General features: G+C 36.5%; 1 protein-coding gene across 1 annotated transcript; it reads right to left on the bottom strand.

Annotated features, from left to right (window-relative positions):
• Positions 1-9,353: 9,353 nt before the first annotated feature.
• Positions 9,354-14,814, bottom strand: LOC132178088 (ferric reduction oxidase 7, chloroplastic). The gene is made up of 9 exons (XM_059590545.1): positions 14,222-14,814; positions 13,995-14,091; positions 13,726-13,923; positions 13,014-13,248; positions 11,101-11,428; positions 10,739-11,015; positions 10,390-10,645; positions 9,845-10,274; positions 9,354-9,761 (listed from the first exon to the last, which is right to left on the bottom strand). Exons 1-9 carry the CDS (start codon positions 14,445-14,447, stop codon positions 9,592-9,594), a joined length of 2,217 nt encoding a protein of 738 aa, XP_059446528.1. The 5' UTR covers positions 14,448-14,814; the 3' UTR covers positions 9,354-9,591.
• Positions 14,815-16,561: the final 1,747 nt, after the last annotated feature.

A 16,561-nucleotide genomic window follows, 5' to 3' on the forward strand; every position in this document is an offset into this window, starting at 1 on the left:
TTTTAGGATACGTACCCACGAGTTTATGAGGTAAGACGAAGAAAAGGGTATTGAGAGAGAGCTTATAAACAAAAAGGTCAAAAATTTTTGGGATATGGCTATCGCACTGGACCTAGTAACCCAAGTATCTGCCCCCCTCAGCATACGGCCCAGAAATAAAAACCATTTAACATAAACCCGAACGAAAACCTTAAGAGGATTCTCTCCATTTCAAGAGGAACCGGTTAAGCACAATAAGAGGGCAAAATTGTCTTTAAAAAATTAAAAGGACCATTTTGCGGCAAAATTTTTTCCCTCTTATATTGTACTAAGTGATTCCTCTCCATTCCTTTAAAACGGAGAGAGTCACATTCCCATGAAAACAGCCAACTACATTAAATAATCAGATGGCTTTCAACCTGCCACGTGACAAGGGTCATCATACAAAAGGGGCGCTCTCTCATGCTAACTTAACCAGCGGAGTGTCTCCGTCCTTTGAATGGTCATCGATCTACTATGACTTTTTTCTCTATTTTGTAGGAACATCAATCCCAAGAGAGAGATGCTCACCCCGGATCCAAGAGCACTATTAGAAGCCACACCAAAACTATGTTTTGGTTATTTTTGTGAGATAATTTGGTGAAAATACTTAAAAACTCTCATTTTGATATGCCCCTTCAATTTGATGGGAAAAAAAAAAGGTGAGTATAATGAGTATTGTTCACTCGCTAATTTAATAAAAAATAATTTCTTTATTCTCCTTTAAAAGTTAGAAAAAGAATAAACAAATTTTTTAAAAAAATAATATTTAAATAAAATAGTGAAAGTTAATTGCTAAAATAGTGAGGCTATGGGAATGCTCTAAAAACTGAGTATTTAAAATAAAATAAAAAATTAAATAATGCTCTATATAACCGTCCAAAAACTGTTCTATCTTTTCTCTTCTAACAGTTTGGACTGGGGGTACTCGAGTTTCCTCCCGATTCTCCAGAATTTCTTTAAGCCTGCATTCATCTATATATGTCAGGTCTATGAAGGATGGATTTATTGAAGCGAGTATTCTCAATTTGTGGCCCTCCATCAGATATTGAAGACAGCCAATATCAAGACGCGAACTCAATAGACAAATGGCAGCAAAGGATTTCTGACGGTCATGAGCTAGCTGTGGGCTGTTAGAGATTATTTAGCGACTAGCGGTTAATAAACGACCCTGCTTGTACACCCCTAACCAAATGGTTTAGAAAAGCTGTAAGGTGTCTGTGTTGCAGGTGTGTTTATGTAGTTTTTTTTTTTAATTTTTTCAATATATTGATACAAAAGCTGAACACAAAGAGGCATTGTGCCAATAGATCAATGGTGGTTAACTGTAGAAATTAAGAAGAGGAAGCTGGTTTGATCTTTTCACGTACAGCCCTAACAAGCAAGATGTTACGAGGTAGACAAGGTTTTCCTTCTCTTGCACAATGTAGAATATCACTCAAGATAGCAAGAAATGGTGAAATCCCAATATAATGCCACCTGTTACTAAAATAAGGTTTTCAGACCTACAGAAGTCAGCTCACTTAGAAAAGACAATAAATTAACCATAAAAAATTAAGTTGGATATCCAGTAAAGTAGTGAGAGCATACATCAAGTGATACGGTAATCCATGCCCGTAAGGCCCCTCAACTGAAGCTGTTATCTTTGTTTCAGAACTACTACTCAAGATATTTTCTTTAAGCTTTGTTGTCCATTCCCTGAGACCCTTAATTTATGGGAATGGAGATATTAGCACGTGTACAAACTAAATAAACTAACTTTTTTCAGTTTGTAAGTATGTTAGTTTAGTTAGTTCAAAGTTGATTATTAGTTCAAGTTGTTAAGCTGATATACAGTTTCAGTTGCTTGATTAGAAGCTTGTATATAAGCTTTCTTTCCTTTACTTGTAACCTCACGAGATTATTTGCTAACGAAGAACTTCTCTTCTTCTCTTCTTCATCTACTTGCTTCTTCTTTTCTCCTACTTTGCTCTTCTTCCATATAGCATAGTCTCTGTTTTCTTTTGATTCTGTTCACCTTGAGTATTTTGACATGGTATCAGAGCCATAATCACAAATTGTGATTTCTCTGCATATTCTGGTTCATCTTCAATGGCAGATCATTCACCCTCTTCCGCTCATCCAAACATTCCGCCTGATTTTTCACCAAACATTTCCCTATTTTTTCTGCTTCAATGGTAGAAAATCAACCACACAACCATAATCTTTCTAACAATTCCTTCTTTATTCCTTTTGAAACCACTCGTACTATTGATCCATCCAGTCCCCTCTTTCTTCAAAGTGGTGATAATCCTAGACTTTTGCTGATTCCTCAGTCACTAACAGGAGAAAATTATAGCACTTGGAGCCGTGCTATGCTTGTTGCTTTCAGTGCAAAGAGCAAGTTGTGCTTCATTGATGGTTCACTGCCAAAACCATCCATCTTTGAGAGTTATTACAATGCATGGGTTCATTGTAATGATCTTGTAGTTTCATGGATTTTAAACTCCATTTCCAAAGAAATCTATCCTACTGTGATTTACATCACTTCTTCTGAAGATATGTGGCTGGACCTCAAAGATAGATATTCTCAAAGGAATGATCCTCTAGTTTTTCAGTTGCAAAAAGATATTTCAGTGGTTGTTTAAGGGAATTCCATTGTAAGTCAGTACTATTCTCGCATCAAAACTCTTTGGAAAGAATAAAATAATTACAGGCCCATCTCTATATACAATTGTTGTCATTGTGGTCGTATGCAATCCATTCTTGACCTCTTTAGTCAAGAACGTGTCTTACAGTTTTTGATGGGTTTAAATGACTATTTTTTTGCTGTTAGAGCTCAGATTCTATTAACATCTCCTCTTCCTTCAATTAATAAGGTTTTTTTTTCTCTTATCACTCAAGAAGAAAAACAGAGGGAAATCTGTGTGAGTCTTATTAGTCATGATACTTCTTCTACCCTAATGACTAAATCATTCTTATCCAAACCTTCTTCTTCAATTCATCATGAACCTGTTGCATACATCACCAAAACTTCACCAAGGCCTAGGTTTTTTAAGCAAAACTATAAGAAAGACCGTCCCATGTGTTCTCATTGTGGAGTAGTAGGTCATACTGTTGAAAAATGCTACAAAGTTCATGGATATCCACCTGGTTTTAAGTTCACTCGAAACAGACCAGTGTCACATTCAGCAAATCAAGTGCAGATGCAAGGAACTGACCTTAGTGGTCCTCATTCCCATGCTCCTCAGTTGAGCAATTCCTTTCAGTTAAATGATTCTCCTCAGTTGAACAGTCCTCCGTTGAGCAATCCTTAGTTGTCCATGATTTCTGCTCAATGTCAACAACTGATGAATTTACTAAATCAGCACTAATACCCTCAATCATTTGCCAACTCTGTTGTTGGTAATTCATGTATACTCAATCCTAAACATTCTGTTTTTTCTGCTTATGTCAATATAGCCTCTCATTCAAATCAGAAAAGCCATTCTTGGATTATAGATATTGGAGCAACTGATCAAATGATCAGTTGTTCATATATGTTTACAACCATCACTGCTGCTATATCCACTCATGTTAAACTGCCTAATGGTTCAATAGTTTTCCGTCACACACATTGGGACTGTTACCATATCAGAAACTCTTACAATAACTGGAGTTTTGTGTATTCCTTCTTTCACTTTCAATTTGATTTCATCTAGTAAACTCATCAAATCCTTACATCATTGCCTTATATTTCTTGTTGGATATTGTTTTATATAGAGTTTACACAATTGGAGAACGATTGGGGTGGGTGAAGAAGTGGCTGGTTTATTCTATCTGAAGCAACCAAACAAGGTTTCAGTCAATGCATCTGTTTTAGTTCCTTGTATTCCTTCTTTTTTCAAACATCTGTCTTTTAATTCAATAAAGGACCCCTCATGTGATCTGTGGCATTACAGATTGGGGCATCCTTCTTAGTCTAGAATAATGTTGATACAATCCATTGTTCCTTCTATTTCTTGTAAACAAGATTTTGTTTGTCCAATTTGCCCATTTGCTAAACAACACAAATTACCATTTCATGTTAGTAGTTCAATTTCAAATTCTGCTTTTGATTTACTTCATTGTGATGTATGAGGTCCTATGGCCACCAATTCTATCAATGGATCCATATTTTTTCTCACTATTGTAGATGATTACACACGGTTCACTTGGGTCCATTTGATACAACATAAGTCACAAACTTCTTCAATAATCCAATCTTTTTCTAATATGGTTCAAACTCAGTTCCAAACTAAAATCAAATGTATTAGAATAGATAATGGCACTAAATTTCACATGAGAGATTTATTTTTGCCCAAGGCATTATTCATCAACTAAGTTGTGTAGAAACTCCACAACAAAATTATGTAGTTGAAAGAAAACATCAACATCTTTTGAATGTAGCTAGATCTTTAAGATTTCAATCCAATCTTCCTTTACCTTTTTTGGTAGATTGTGTTTTAACTGCAGCTCATATAATCAATAGGATTCCAACGCCTCTTCTATCCAATAAATCTTCACATTAACTCTTATTTTCTGCTATACCATCTTATTCACACCTCAAAGTGTTTGGATGTTTAGCTTATGTTTCAACTTTGTCTAGAAATAGAACAAAGTTTGATCCAAGAGCTATACCTTGCATTTTCATAGGTTATCCATATGGCATGAAAGGACATAAATTTTATAATCTTCATACTCAATCTGTTCTTATTTCTTGAAATGCCATATTTCATGAAACTATATTTCCTTATGCTTCTTTTGTAGATCATTCTTCATCTTCAATGCATATGCATGATAGTGTTTCCTCATCCATTCCTTTTCCAATGCCTCCTTACACAAAGTTTTCTGATTCTATGCCAACAAACATCCAACAACATCCTATTGTTCACTCACAAAACCACAATTCTGTAGAAATTCCTTTTCTTCCCTCTGCAGAAACCATTTCACCTTCTCAATCTAAATCAGCAAAAATTCCATCTTCTCCTTCTCCAGAAACAATTTCACATTCTGATTCTGCAGAAGACTCATTTTCTCTTTCTGCAGATACCAATTTCCAAGTTCCTAATTCAGCATCTTCTCCTATTCTTAGAAGGTCAGATAGGATCAAACATAAACCTAGTTACTTGCAAGATTATCATTGTAAATTGGTCTTTGCTTGTTCACCTCAATTGGCTGCAAATGTTGGTAACTCAGGTAAACCTTATGCATTGTCCTCTTTCATTTCCTATGATAACCTGTCTTCTTCTCATAAGCATTTTTGTCTTTCCATTTCATCTCAACCTGAGCCTAAGTTTTATCATCAAGCTGTTAAAAATCCAATTTGGTGTAAGGCTATGAAAGCTGAGATTAAAGCTTTGGAGGAAAATAAAACTTGGGTAGTAACTGATTTGCCTTCTGATAAACATCCCATTGGCTGCAAATGGGTATATAAGGTGAAGTACAAATTTGATGGAAGCATTGAAAGGTACAAGACTAGGTTGGTAGCTAAAGGATACACTCAATGTGAAGGGTTGGATTTTCATGAGACTTTTTCACCTATTGCTAAGATGACTACTGTTAGATGTTTCTTAGCACTTGCAGCTGGAAAGAATTGAGTTTTGCATCAATTAGATGTGAACAAGGCATTCTTACATGGGGATTTAGATGAAGAAGTGTACATGTCTATGTCTCCTGGTTTTGGCACTAAGGGGGGCGACAAAGATTTGTAGGTTAACTAAATCTTTGTATGGATTGAAGCAAGCCTCTAAGAAATGATTTTCAAAATTTTCAACTGCATTGGTTGAGCTTGGCTTTATTCAGTCCAAGGCAGATTACTTCTTCTTCACTCGACTCAAAGGATTTTCTTTTATTGCTTTGTTGGTTTATGTTGATGATGTAACTATTGCTAGCAATGATCCAAGGCAGTGTCCTCTTTCATTACCCTTTTGAATGACATATTTAAGTTGAAAGATTTAGGGTCTTTGAAGTACTTTCTTGGTCTTGAGATTGCTAGGTCTACAGGAGCCTCACTTTCTGTTTGCCAAAGAAAGTATGCCCTCTTAATCCTAGAGGATTCAGGTTTATTGGCTTCTAAACCTATTAAATTTCCTATGGAACAAAATCTAAAACTCTCAAAGGATGAAGGTGATCTCCTTTCAGATTCCACAAGCTACAGACGGTTGGTTGGCAGGCTGCTTTATTTGACAATTACAAGGCCTAACTTAGCTTTCTCAGTTCACATATTGAGTCAGTTTATGGACAAACCACAACAACCTCATCTGGAAGCTGCTCATCAAGTCCTGAGATACTTGAAAAATTCTCCTACTCAAGCCCTTATTTTCTCTGTCAAGTCAAATTTTCACCTTAAGGCTTTTTCAAACTCAGATTGAGCAAGTTGTTTAGATACCCGAAGACCTATAACTGGTTTTTGTGTGTTTATTGGTGATTCACTTGTGTCTTGGAAATCAAAGAAGCAGCAGACAGTATCAAGATCATCTGTTGAGGCAGAATATCGAGCTTTAGCTTCCACATGCTGTGAATTGATGTGGCTGACTTCTCTTCTTAAGGATTTCAGAATACCTCATACACAGGCTGCTCTTTTGTTTTGTGACAATCAATCCACCGTCCATATTGCTGCAAGTTCGGTCTATCATGAAAAGACCAAGCATATTGAAATTGACTGCCATCTAGTTCGTGAGAATATACAACTTGGACTCATTCGAACTCTTCATGTTACTTCCCAAAATCAACTAGCAGATATCTTCACTAAAAGCCTTGGTTTCAAGGATTTTTACAAATTATTGTCCAAGATGTTTGTAAAGGATATTTATCATCCTCCACATCCATCTTGAGGGGGAGTATTAGCACGTGTATAAACTAAATAAACTAACTTTTTCAGTTTGTAAGTCAGTTAGTTTAGTTAGTTCAAAGTTGATTATTAGTTCAAGTTGTTAAGCTAATATACAGTTTCAGTTGCTTGATTAGAAGTTTGTATATAAGCTTTCTTTCCTTTACTTGTAACCTCAAGAGATTATTTGCTAATGAAGAACTTCTATTCCTCTCTTCTTCATCTACTTGCTTCTTCTTTTCTCCTACCCTGTTCTTCTTCCATATGGCATAGTCTCTATTTTTCTTTGATTCTATTCACCTTGAGTATTTTGGCGGGAGAGATGTTATTTACCATCTAGAGTACTAGATGAAACGCTGAAAGGTTGCCACTATAGCCAATAGGGGTGTAAACGAGCTGAACTTGAGCGAGTTTCCCTTGTTCAGGCTTGGCTCGTTTAAATTTTACTCGAGCTGAGCTCAAGGGCGAGCCAAAAAAATCAAGCTTGAGCTCATAATAAGTCGAGCCTGGCTCTTACATTTAAATTTTTTTTTTAAAAAAAAAAAAAAAAAAAAATTAAACTTCAAATACTCTTAAACAGCTTAAGAAGTCAGCTTACATATAAGCATTTGCTTAGCATGGCTAGTCGAGTATGGAGCCTGAGTCAATACTACAAGGCACTTGGTTTCAAAGAAAGGGGATATGCATCATTTTATAGATAAGCAAACTTGGAAATTGATGTTTTCTTAGCAATGCGGGGTAAGTTAATAGGTTGTATTCAGACTGCATTGGGACAACACCCCCTACAAAAAAATATTTTTTCAACGTCTTTCTCTCAATCTCCCTCACTCATCATAGCGCATCTTCCACATGAACTCTCATTTCCCACTCTCGCTCACCAAATAGGTAGTGATAGTGTTTGGGTCTGTTTGATTCTTCAATAGTTTCTGTCTTTCGCAATCTCCCTCAAGAGTTTTTGCTTGATTCTTCTTCCTTTTGTTTGGGTCTGCTTTAATTGAATCTGAGTTTTTTTAATGATTGCTCTCTCTCTCTCCCTTAGAATTTTTCATTTTCTAACGCTTAAATATAAATGCAATTTTCAAATTTTAATAATTATGAGATTTATAATTAATTATTTGTTACTTAGTTTATATATATATAGACACACACACGAGCTTATACGAGCTTGCTCATGAGCCTAATCGAGTCGAGCCGAACTTGTTTCGTTTAATATTCGAACCAAAATTTGAGTTCACAAAGCGTTTCATTTAATAATCGAGTCGAACATCAGCCAAGTTTATACGAGCCGATCCTAAACTCGCTCACGAGTGGCTTGCTCACTTAACACCCCTAGTAGCCAAGATAATTCCCCAGCTCGAAGGAAAACAAAACTAAGGGCATTGTACCGTAGATCTACATTTTCAAGAGAAAAAAGTGTCACAGATATAGAGATAGCTAGCAGATAAACAAGGAAATTATAAATTTGTGAGGAATCACTATTACTCGCAGGTTTTGAAATGATGATCAATTCCACATTTCAACAAGGAAGACACTTGGCTGAAATTATATCAACGTACGTACAGTCCTTCGTGATTGGCAAAATCTCAGACAGCGATCAAGTATATATAGAAAGAAATATTCCTCCGGCACCTATACTGAAAAAGAATTCACAACATGCAAAGCCAAAAAGATAACAAAGACGACATATAGTTGGTGGGCGTAGAAGAACAACTCAAACTTCAATAGACCAGCTAAAAGACTAATAACTCCTACAAGATTAGCAACAGTATCTTTCCATTTCAATATCTGCATGAAAAAAAAATTAAAGACAATAGGAGGTTCATCATTACATATGACCCTATGCCTCTTTTCATTGAGGTCTTTTTAAATAAATTCTACAAAGGTAATTAAAAAAAAAAAAAAGGTTTAGGACATTGAGATGGTTTTCTCTCGTTTTTTTTTTTTTTTTTTTCAATTGAATAACAAAATGGTTACAGTGAATTATTATTTCCACTCCTGATCCGAAAAGAAGAAGTGGATAATCATAAAAACAAAAAAAGGGGTCAGCTTTTCAACAATATACCCAAAACAAACTAAAACAATGCGAAAATAATTACAATGTGTAGGAAATGGGTCAAACAAGTTACCCAAATCTCTCAAGTGGCCACACAAAACCGTTACAGAAGCAAAAAGAGCACAGATTAAGGCAAATTTATCTAAACCCCCACTGGTAAACAACGACAACTACTAGAAGAAGACTGAAACAGTAGAAACACTGTTAGAGTCCGAATTTAGAACCGTTGAAGAAAGGTACCAACACCAAATCAGTTACAAAAGTCTTCACTAAAGGTTCAAACCAATATAAAGTAGGGAGACAATAACCCACAAAACACAAAAACAACACAACCCACAAAACACAAAAACAACACAACGCACAACAGAAAAGCAACAAAAAGACCAGTAAACAGTAGAAACAACCAGGGAACACTGGCAAGTATGTGAGATACACAGGGCATATTTGGCTATATATATATAGGCTCATAGGCTCTAATATGCCATCTTTTGTTCTTTATATACACCTCTAAAGAAAACCTCATATGCATAAAAACATTTGTACAGAAGTGTGCGTACTTACAAATATACATTTCAATAGGGCATATTTGGCTTCTAAGCCAACTGACTACATTAAGGGGAAGATAACGAAGGTGGGAACAGCCTATTAAGGAAATAGAATTAAAATATGCTAATACAACTTATTACGAATGTTACAGATCGAAACTATGGCTGTTGAAATGGAAGATTGGATGGCGGCGTTGTCTCCTAACATTCAGTGACCTGATTTCTGTAGCGACACTCGACTGAAGAGGTGGAGGACCGCACACAATGACACCAGCATCAACACGGCCCCATTTCTCGGATACGTACCCAAAAATTTCTGCAGTAAGACAAAGGAAAGGGGATTGAGAAAGCTTCTATTGTAGTACAACAAAAAGGTTAAACGTCATTACAAAGACATGCCTTTGAAGTCTGGCCTTGAACCATAATAAGTATTAGTTGAACTCGCAAGATTTTGCTGACTTGACTGGTCCTTGTGAGCTGCAGTTTCATTATCCTGCAGCATCCTCATCCTATCATCCTCGCATTCCTCCCTGGTTGCATTTCGTCCCCAAAGATGCCATATACCAACCACAAGACCCCCAAATATAAAGACACTTGCAAGCATGCAGATTACAAAAAGAAGACCCTTGTACCACCATGAAGATATACCAAAAGGGTTTATGTAGAAAATATCCAGTAAACCAATTAAGATAACAAACCCCAGTGTAGATGAGATAACATAAAGTCCAGAAAATATATTATTTCCTGTACCAACCAAAACAGACATACTGCATCCATTCGGCATAGGGGAGGGAGAAGAGTTCATATTCTTGTGAATTTTACCCTCTTCCTGCAGATAACAACCATTAAATGCCACAAATTAATGAGATAATGTTTAAAAAAAATAAAAAAGAAATAATTTACAAAAGGAAAGTACTAGGTTCTGATAGTATAAGTAAACGAACCAATGGAGGTTCTGATTCCCGTGTGACATAAATATGAATCTCAAGATTTATTTTATCAGAGAAAAAGGGACAAATCGACTCCATGTCAACTGTAGAAAGAAGAGGAAGCTCGTTTGATCTTTTCACAGCCCAAACAAGCAAGATGTTTCGAGGTAGACAAGGTTTTCCTTCTCTTACACGATGGAGAATGTCACTCAAGATTGCAAGAAATGGTGAAATCCCAATGCCACCTGCTACTAAAATAAGGTTTTCATACCTACAGAATAGGATGGTGAAGTCAGTTCACTTAGAAAAGATAATAAACCATAAAAAATTAAGTTGGATATACAGTAAAGTAGTGAGAGCATACATCAAGTGATACGGTAGTCCATGCCCATAAGGCCCCTCAACTGAAGCTGTTATCTTTGTTTGAGGCCGGAGATGTAGCTCTTCCTGCAGTTCAGCTTCAGAACTATTCAAGATATTTTCTTTAAGCTTTGCTGTCCATTCCCCGAGAACCTTTACAAGAACAGACAGGTGGTATTTACCATCTAGAGGACTAGATGAAACACTGAAAGGATGCCACTGTAGCCAAGATAATTCCCGAGCTTGAAGGAAAACAAAACTAAGGGCATTGTACTGTAGATCTACATTGTCAAGAGAAAAAGTGTCATAGATATGGAGACAGCAGATAAACAAGAAAATTATAAATTTGTGGGGAACCACTATTACTTGCAGGTTTTGAAAGGATCAATTCCACGGTTCCACAAGGAAGACACTTGGCTGAAATTATATCAACAGTCCTTCTTGATTGGCAGAATCTCAGAAAGCGATCAAGTATAAAAAGAAATATTCCTCCGGCAGCTATACTGAAAATGAAATCACCAACATGCAAAGCTAAAAAGATAACAAAGACTACATATAGTTGGTGGGTGTAGAAGAACAGCTCAAACTTGTGCTTTCTCACTGGATAAAGTGATGTCAGCCACATCAATAGACCAGCTGAAAGACTAATAACTCCTGCAAGATTAGCAACACCGATATCTTTCCACTCCAATATCTGCATGAAGAAATTAAAGACATAAGTATCTTCATCATCATCATATGCCCCTATGTCTCTTTTTCATTGAGGTCTTTTTAAATAAATTCTACAAAGGAAGAAAAAGCAGAGCTTTAGGACATTGAGAAGGTTTACAAAGTTAAGTCTACTATAATACAATTCAGCAAAGCTCATCAGAAAGCCTTAGCATTGGTCTAAGCAAGACTATCAATATGATCCATCTAAGGATCAGGAGTATTGTTGTCACATTACCATTCTATTAAGGTTTACCGAAGTTCATTTTTATCTTATTTCTATTCTGCATAAAGTCTTCAAGGATATATATAGTTGTCAAGAAGTTGAACTGTTATAGTTATTTAACCGCTTACCATAACATTATTTTCATTTTGAGGATGTTTTAGCCCAGTGGTTAAGTGTCTTTGTATATGACATTTTTATCTGTATAATCATTTTTTTATACATAATCGAGATATCATTAAAGCGTAAGGCGGCCTATATAAACAGAAAGTATACAAGAGAAGCCACTTAACTAGTAGGGGCAAAAAGAAATTATTTGTTATCTGTCTACTCATGACCCATACAATTGAAAGACTGCTCCGAAGCCACCACATATTCATATTTTAGTTCCCCATAGTCAAAAGACCTTACAAGTCTCCTGGTTGAGTAGCCATGTTTCAATCCTAAAACCAATATGGTGTACCATCTCATACTTCTAGCAGATACTTCTTCTCAAGAACGAAGCCATTATCAAGTTACAACTCCCACCTCAGACTCAGATAGTCCATCATTCATCAGGCTTCTACTCTAGCTACCTACTCGGACAAGAGTAACATTAAAGGTCCAAATTCGTTATGTGAATCTTTAGCCAACTTAGATTGTCATAGAATAGCTCTCTCCATTTCAATAATTTCCCTTGACCTAGTCCGTATTTTACCACCCTTGCACTGGATATGGATAAAATGATTTAACCATAGAAATGTGAATGACAACAGAAAAAGTAGAAGGATCAGTTTCAAAGGGGGGTCAAATCACATTAACAAAAGTGATACCCCCTCTGTCCCATTATAGACACTTTTTGAATTGTCCTAAACTAGATGAAAGTTTTTAAAAAATGAAAGAACATATTCATTTAACTTCCAATTTTATCCTTAAATTTGAACCAAACTTTTTTCAAATTTGAACCCACCTTCCTTTGCCCATCTTAGAGCATTTCAAAAAGAGCAATTGTCATTAAAATATGTATAATTTTTAAACTTCCATCTATTGTGAAACAGAGGAAATAATTGTTACTACCACACAAAACACTTCCCAGGACCCAAACTATATGTCTTCAAATCCTTTGCTTTATTAAATTACTTCTCTAATTTTGTCATTCCTACTTCCCAACGTTCAATTATTGCCCTCTGCATTCCTTTTCTTTTGGAAAGATTATATATTGCCACTCAAGGGGATCATTCAATTTTCAGTGATTATAGATGTAAGCTTCTTGCAGCAAATAAATAAATACATCCACAAAAGAGAATACACATGTATAAGTATAAATGGGACTAAACACAAGAAAAAGAATTACAGCATTAACACTCACTTCCTGTAGGAGGTTACCCTCGATTGCCCATGCAATTACATAGAACAGTCCATGGAGAGTAAACAGCAGCATTGTGAGATGTCCAAGCCATACATGATATCTTGTCGCGTGCTCAAAAGGGATATCTATAAGGCGGAGAAGAACCGATCCCCTTGCAACCGGAAGAAACAAAAATGCCAAGCAATATAATCCAATCGAACCAAAGCGAAGTCCCAGAACTTCCAAAATATAACAACTGAAAATTCAAATAAACAAGGACTCTCAGCAAATGAAACCAATCTTCAAACTGTAAGAAAAAGAACTTGGAAAGTGTACTGATTAGATGACAATTGTAAAGATCTTAAGTTTCTCGTATGCAACTTGTTTTATGGTGACACTAAAATACAAAAAAGTAGAATGAAATAAAAGGAAAAGTGAACGACAGACAATAATAAATGGTGACCCTCAGTTCAAGAAGTGGAATTCCACTTCATTAAACGAAAAAAAAAAAAAAAAACACATATACTTTAATCAGGCCAAGTAAAGGAAAGTAGGTCCATGTCTGCGAGGATGCATAAATCGAAGTAGGAGTATCAAGGAAGCAGTATAAGAGACTTGTTTAAGAGCCACTTCAATATGTAAGAACAAGTAATTACTGGAAATTCACAAAAAGAAAACCGAACATATATAGCCAACGAAAAAGGCAAAAGTTGAATATGAAAAAACATTGTACCTCTTCTGTTTTAAAGAAAACTGGTACTGAGAGAGAGAGCTGAGTATCTGCATGGAATACGCATACACAGCCCAGATAACAAAGAGAAGAAAGAGGAGAATCCCAATAAATTCCGTGGCAGAAACAACCCCAAATGGCCCATCCACAAGAACGGGGAAGGTCCACAAGCGGAAACTTGGATGTTTTGAAGCCTTCTTCCTACAAGGAAAAGATGTCAGCACAGAAAATTAGAACACAAGAAGGTCTCTAGACTTCACAGTGATACGTACTCATGGAGCTCCTGATCTTCCCCAGAGATGATAAGATAAGCTACGGAAAGGAACGCAATAACAAGAATTGGGGCGCTGAACACCATGAATATGCTTCCTGCATGCGGTTGGGGACATGGGAATTATACAATTAATTGAGTTAAGCATCAGGTGTTTTGTTTTATTACCTTCATCAGGCGTGATTCGATTAAACATCAGGCGTTGAAAACAAATAAAAGGGGACCAACCTGTAATCCCAAAAACAGAACCACTGGTGGCCTGAATCCATTTCTCGAACACTTGATTGACAAATTGAGCAGGGAACAGGAAAATAAGAGCAACCCATGCTATGAAAACGACCCATATTACAAACTTGAGACTCCACTTGGCCCATGACACAAAGAGAGGTGTCTTCCTGACAGAACCAGCACCTCGACTCAAAAGAAGAGGTTCATCAATAGATTGTCCATCCATGGCCAGGAGATTTTCTTTTTCCTCAAATATCTTATTGCAAACTCAATCTCCCCACAAATACCAAATGGGCAAAAGCCACATTTATAAGGAAAGAGTCGAAAGGAAGGCGATAGTTTTGTGGGATCCATTTCCAGCATTACTGTAGAGAATCCTGTCAATTATACGAAACGCAAATTCTGAACCACTAACGTTTTTGTTGTCTAATATCTGAAACAATTCTCAGCAACCAAATATATCCATGTCGAGCAGGATTCATAAAAACCGTCCATCTATGATCTAGCCTTATTGGTGTGCAAGGGGACAACATAACAGGGAAATGGAAAGGGAAGGGAGAAAAGTTAGAAAACACAAAATAGTTAGAAGAATTAATTATGTCCAAGGAAATCTCATCTTCTTTGTGAAAATGGATGTTACACAGAAAACGAGAAGGTCCACTCAATTTCTACGTGGTGGACCTCGGTTGCTTCTCGCTTTCTCAATAAATTTGTTTGATATGCATCGTCTTCATTGGCATAAATACACGAATACAACCTGGACTATATACACGAATACCCTCCTTTTTTCTTTTCTGTTTTTTTTTTTCCAAGTAATTACAAAAGGAGAGGAACATGGAAAAATACGTCACACAAAAAAACCAAAAAAAAAAAGTAGGTAACCCAACCCAACAAACACTTCAAACCAACTAGTACGATTCTTAAACCTAAAAAATTATTAGGAATGGGTCAAATTTTTGGTCCGGCTCATTTGAAACTTGACACCTCAGCCAAGATTTAGGCCACCTTGAATGGGGGTTTGAAGCAGCAGACTACAGATGGATTTGCTTGTTGAAATACCGAATACAATAGCACTTAAAAACTTTAAAGCCGCGAGAACTATAACAACTTGAATTTGAGTTGCTTCAGCGGAGCACCACTACAGTATTGAGAAAGAGAGGTACCCCGCAATGAAGATGTAGGGGATACGGCATCTGAGCCTGCAACTGGATCTCGGGCCTTCAAGTTGCAAAAAAACCAAGAAAAATAGAAAAAGAAAAAAGAAAAAAGGCTAAAAAATGAGAAAAGAAAGGTGAGGAAGGAAGAAAGTGGATGCGGGGCTCCTCCCTCTTCTCCAAACAAGAGTGATGGGAAGATATCAGAACGAAATGTTGTATGGGGGAGAACCAAAGGAACGAGAGAGAGCTCTCTGAAGAAATCGCTAACCACTAAAAGCTCCTTAATTTGGGGTTTATGCCCTACATGGTACATAGTACATAGTGAGAGATAATAATATTAATTCTCTGACTATGTTTAGTTTATGTTTGAAATTATCATATTTACTTTAAAAAAAAAAATTATATGCTATTGAAATTATCATATATCCTCTTTAATCCCTTCATTTTTTTTTTCTTTAAAAGGAATCGGTTTCAGTTTCATTCATTGATAAATGAGCATAAAGCTCAAATAACACAAAACAAAAACTCTGAAGCAACCATAACCGAAGCTATGAGGTTACAAACGTCAAAGATAACGTATTACATTACAGACTCAAACAAAATCTGCTAACTTATGACTAATTTTCAAATTAAACAGCAAATCTGCACCAAACAGATTCAAACCAATACATAAGTAGCTCTTATTCCTCGACACTGAGGGCAAAAGAACCCCAAGCCAAAGCTCATCATCCTCAACCCGAAAGCCAGAATAACGTTCACATCTACAACCCAAAGGTCTGGACCAAAGCAACAAACCCGAAGGACATCAGGCAGGCAAATCGAGAGAGAGGACTGAGCATTATTACAAGCAAAAACAAAAATGATTACAGGAAAACAAAACAAGAAAAAAAAGAGCAAAAAAATGAAAGCCAGACAAAATTACAGATAAATAAACAACATAAAAAGCACATCAAGAGGATGACAGCAGCCGGAAAGAAGAGCCGATCGCACGCTTACCAGAAATTGAAAACGGAAGGGGCATTGGAAGCTCATCATGGTGGGGGCACGAGAAAAGGCCCAACAGAAGACGACGGGTGGCGGAGCACAAGGAGGAGATCGGCGGCACACTCAAATGGAGGGGAAGTTTGAGTGAAACCCCGAGAGCATCACCCATAAAGTGTATCTAAACAAGCAGAAAAAAAAA

This window comes from Corylus avellana, chromosome ca4 (assembly GCF_901000735.1).
Source record: "Corylus avellana chromosome ca4, CavTom2PMs-1.0".
Classification (NCBI taxonomy): Eukaryota; Viridiplantae; Streptophyta; class Magnoliopsida; order Fagales; family Betulaceae; genus Corylus; species Corylus avellana.

Bases quoted from the DNA above. Each gene is read 5' to 3' on its own strand.
- LOC132178088 (XM_059590545.1), bottom strand. From the start codon at position 14,447: ATGGATGGACAATCTATTGATGAACCTCTTCTTTTGAGTCGAGGTGCT. The intron at 14,092-14,221 runs GTTGGTCCCCTT...AACCGCATGCAG, and splicing joins TTCTGTTTTTGGGATTACAG to GAAGCATATTCATGGTGTTC. The intron at 13,249-13,725 runs GTACAATGTTTT...TTGAATTTTCAG, and splicing joins TTTTCTTTAAAACAGAAGAG to TTGTTATATTTTGGAAGTTC.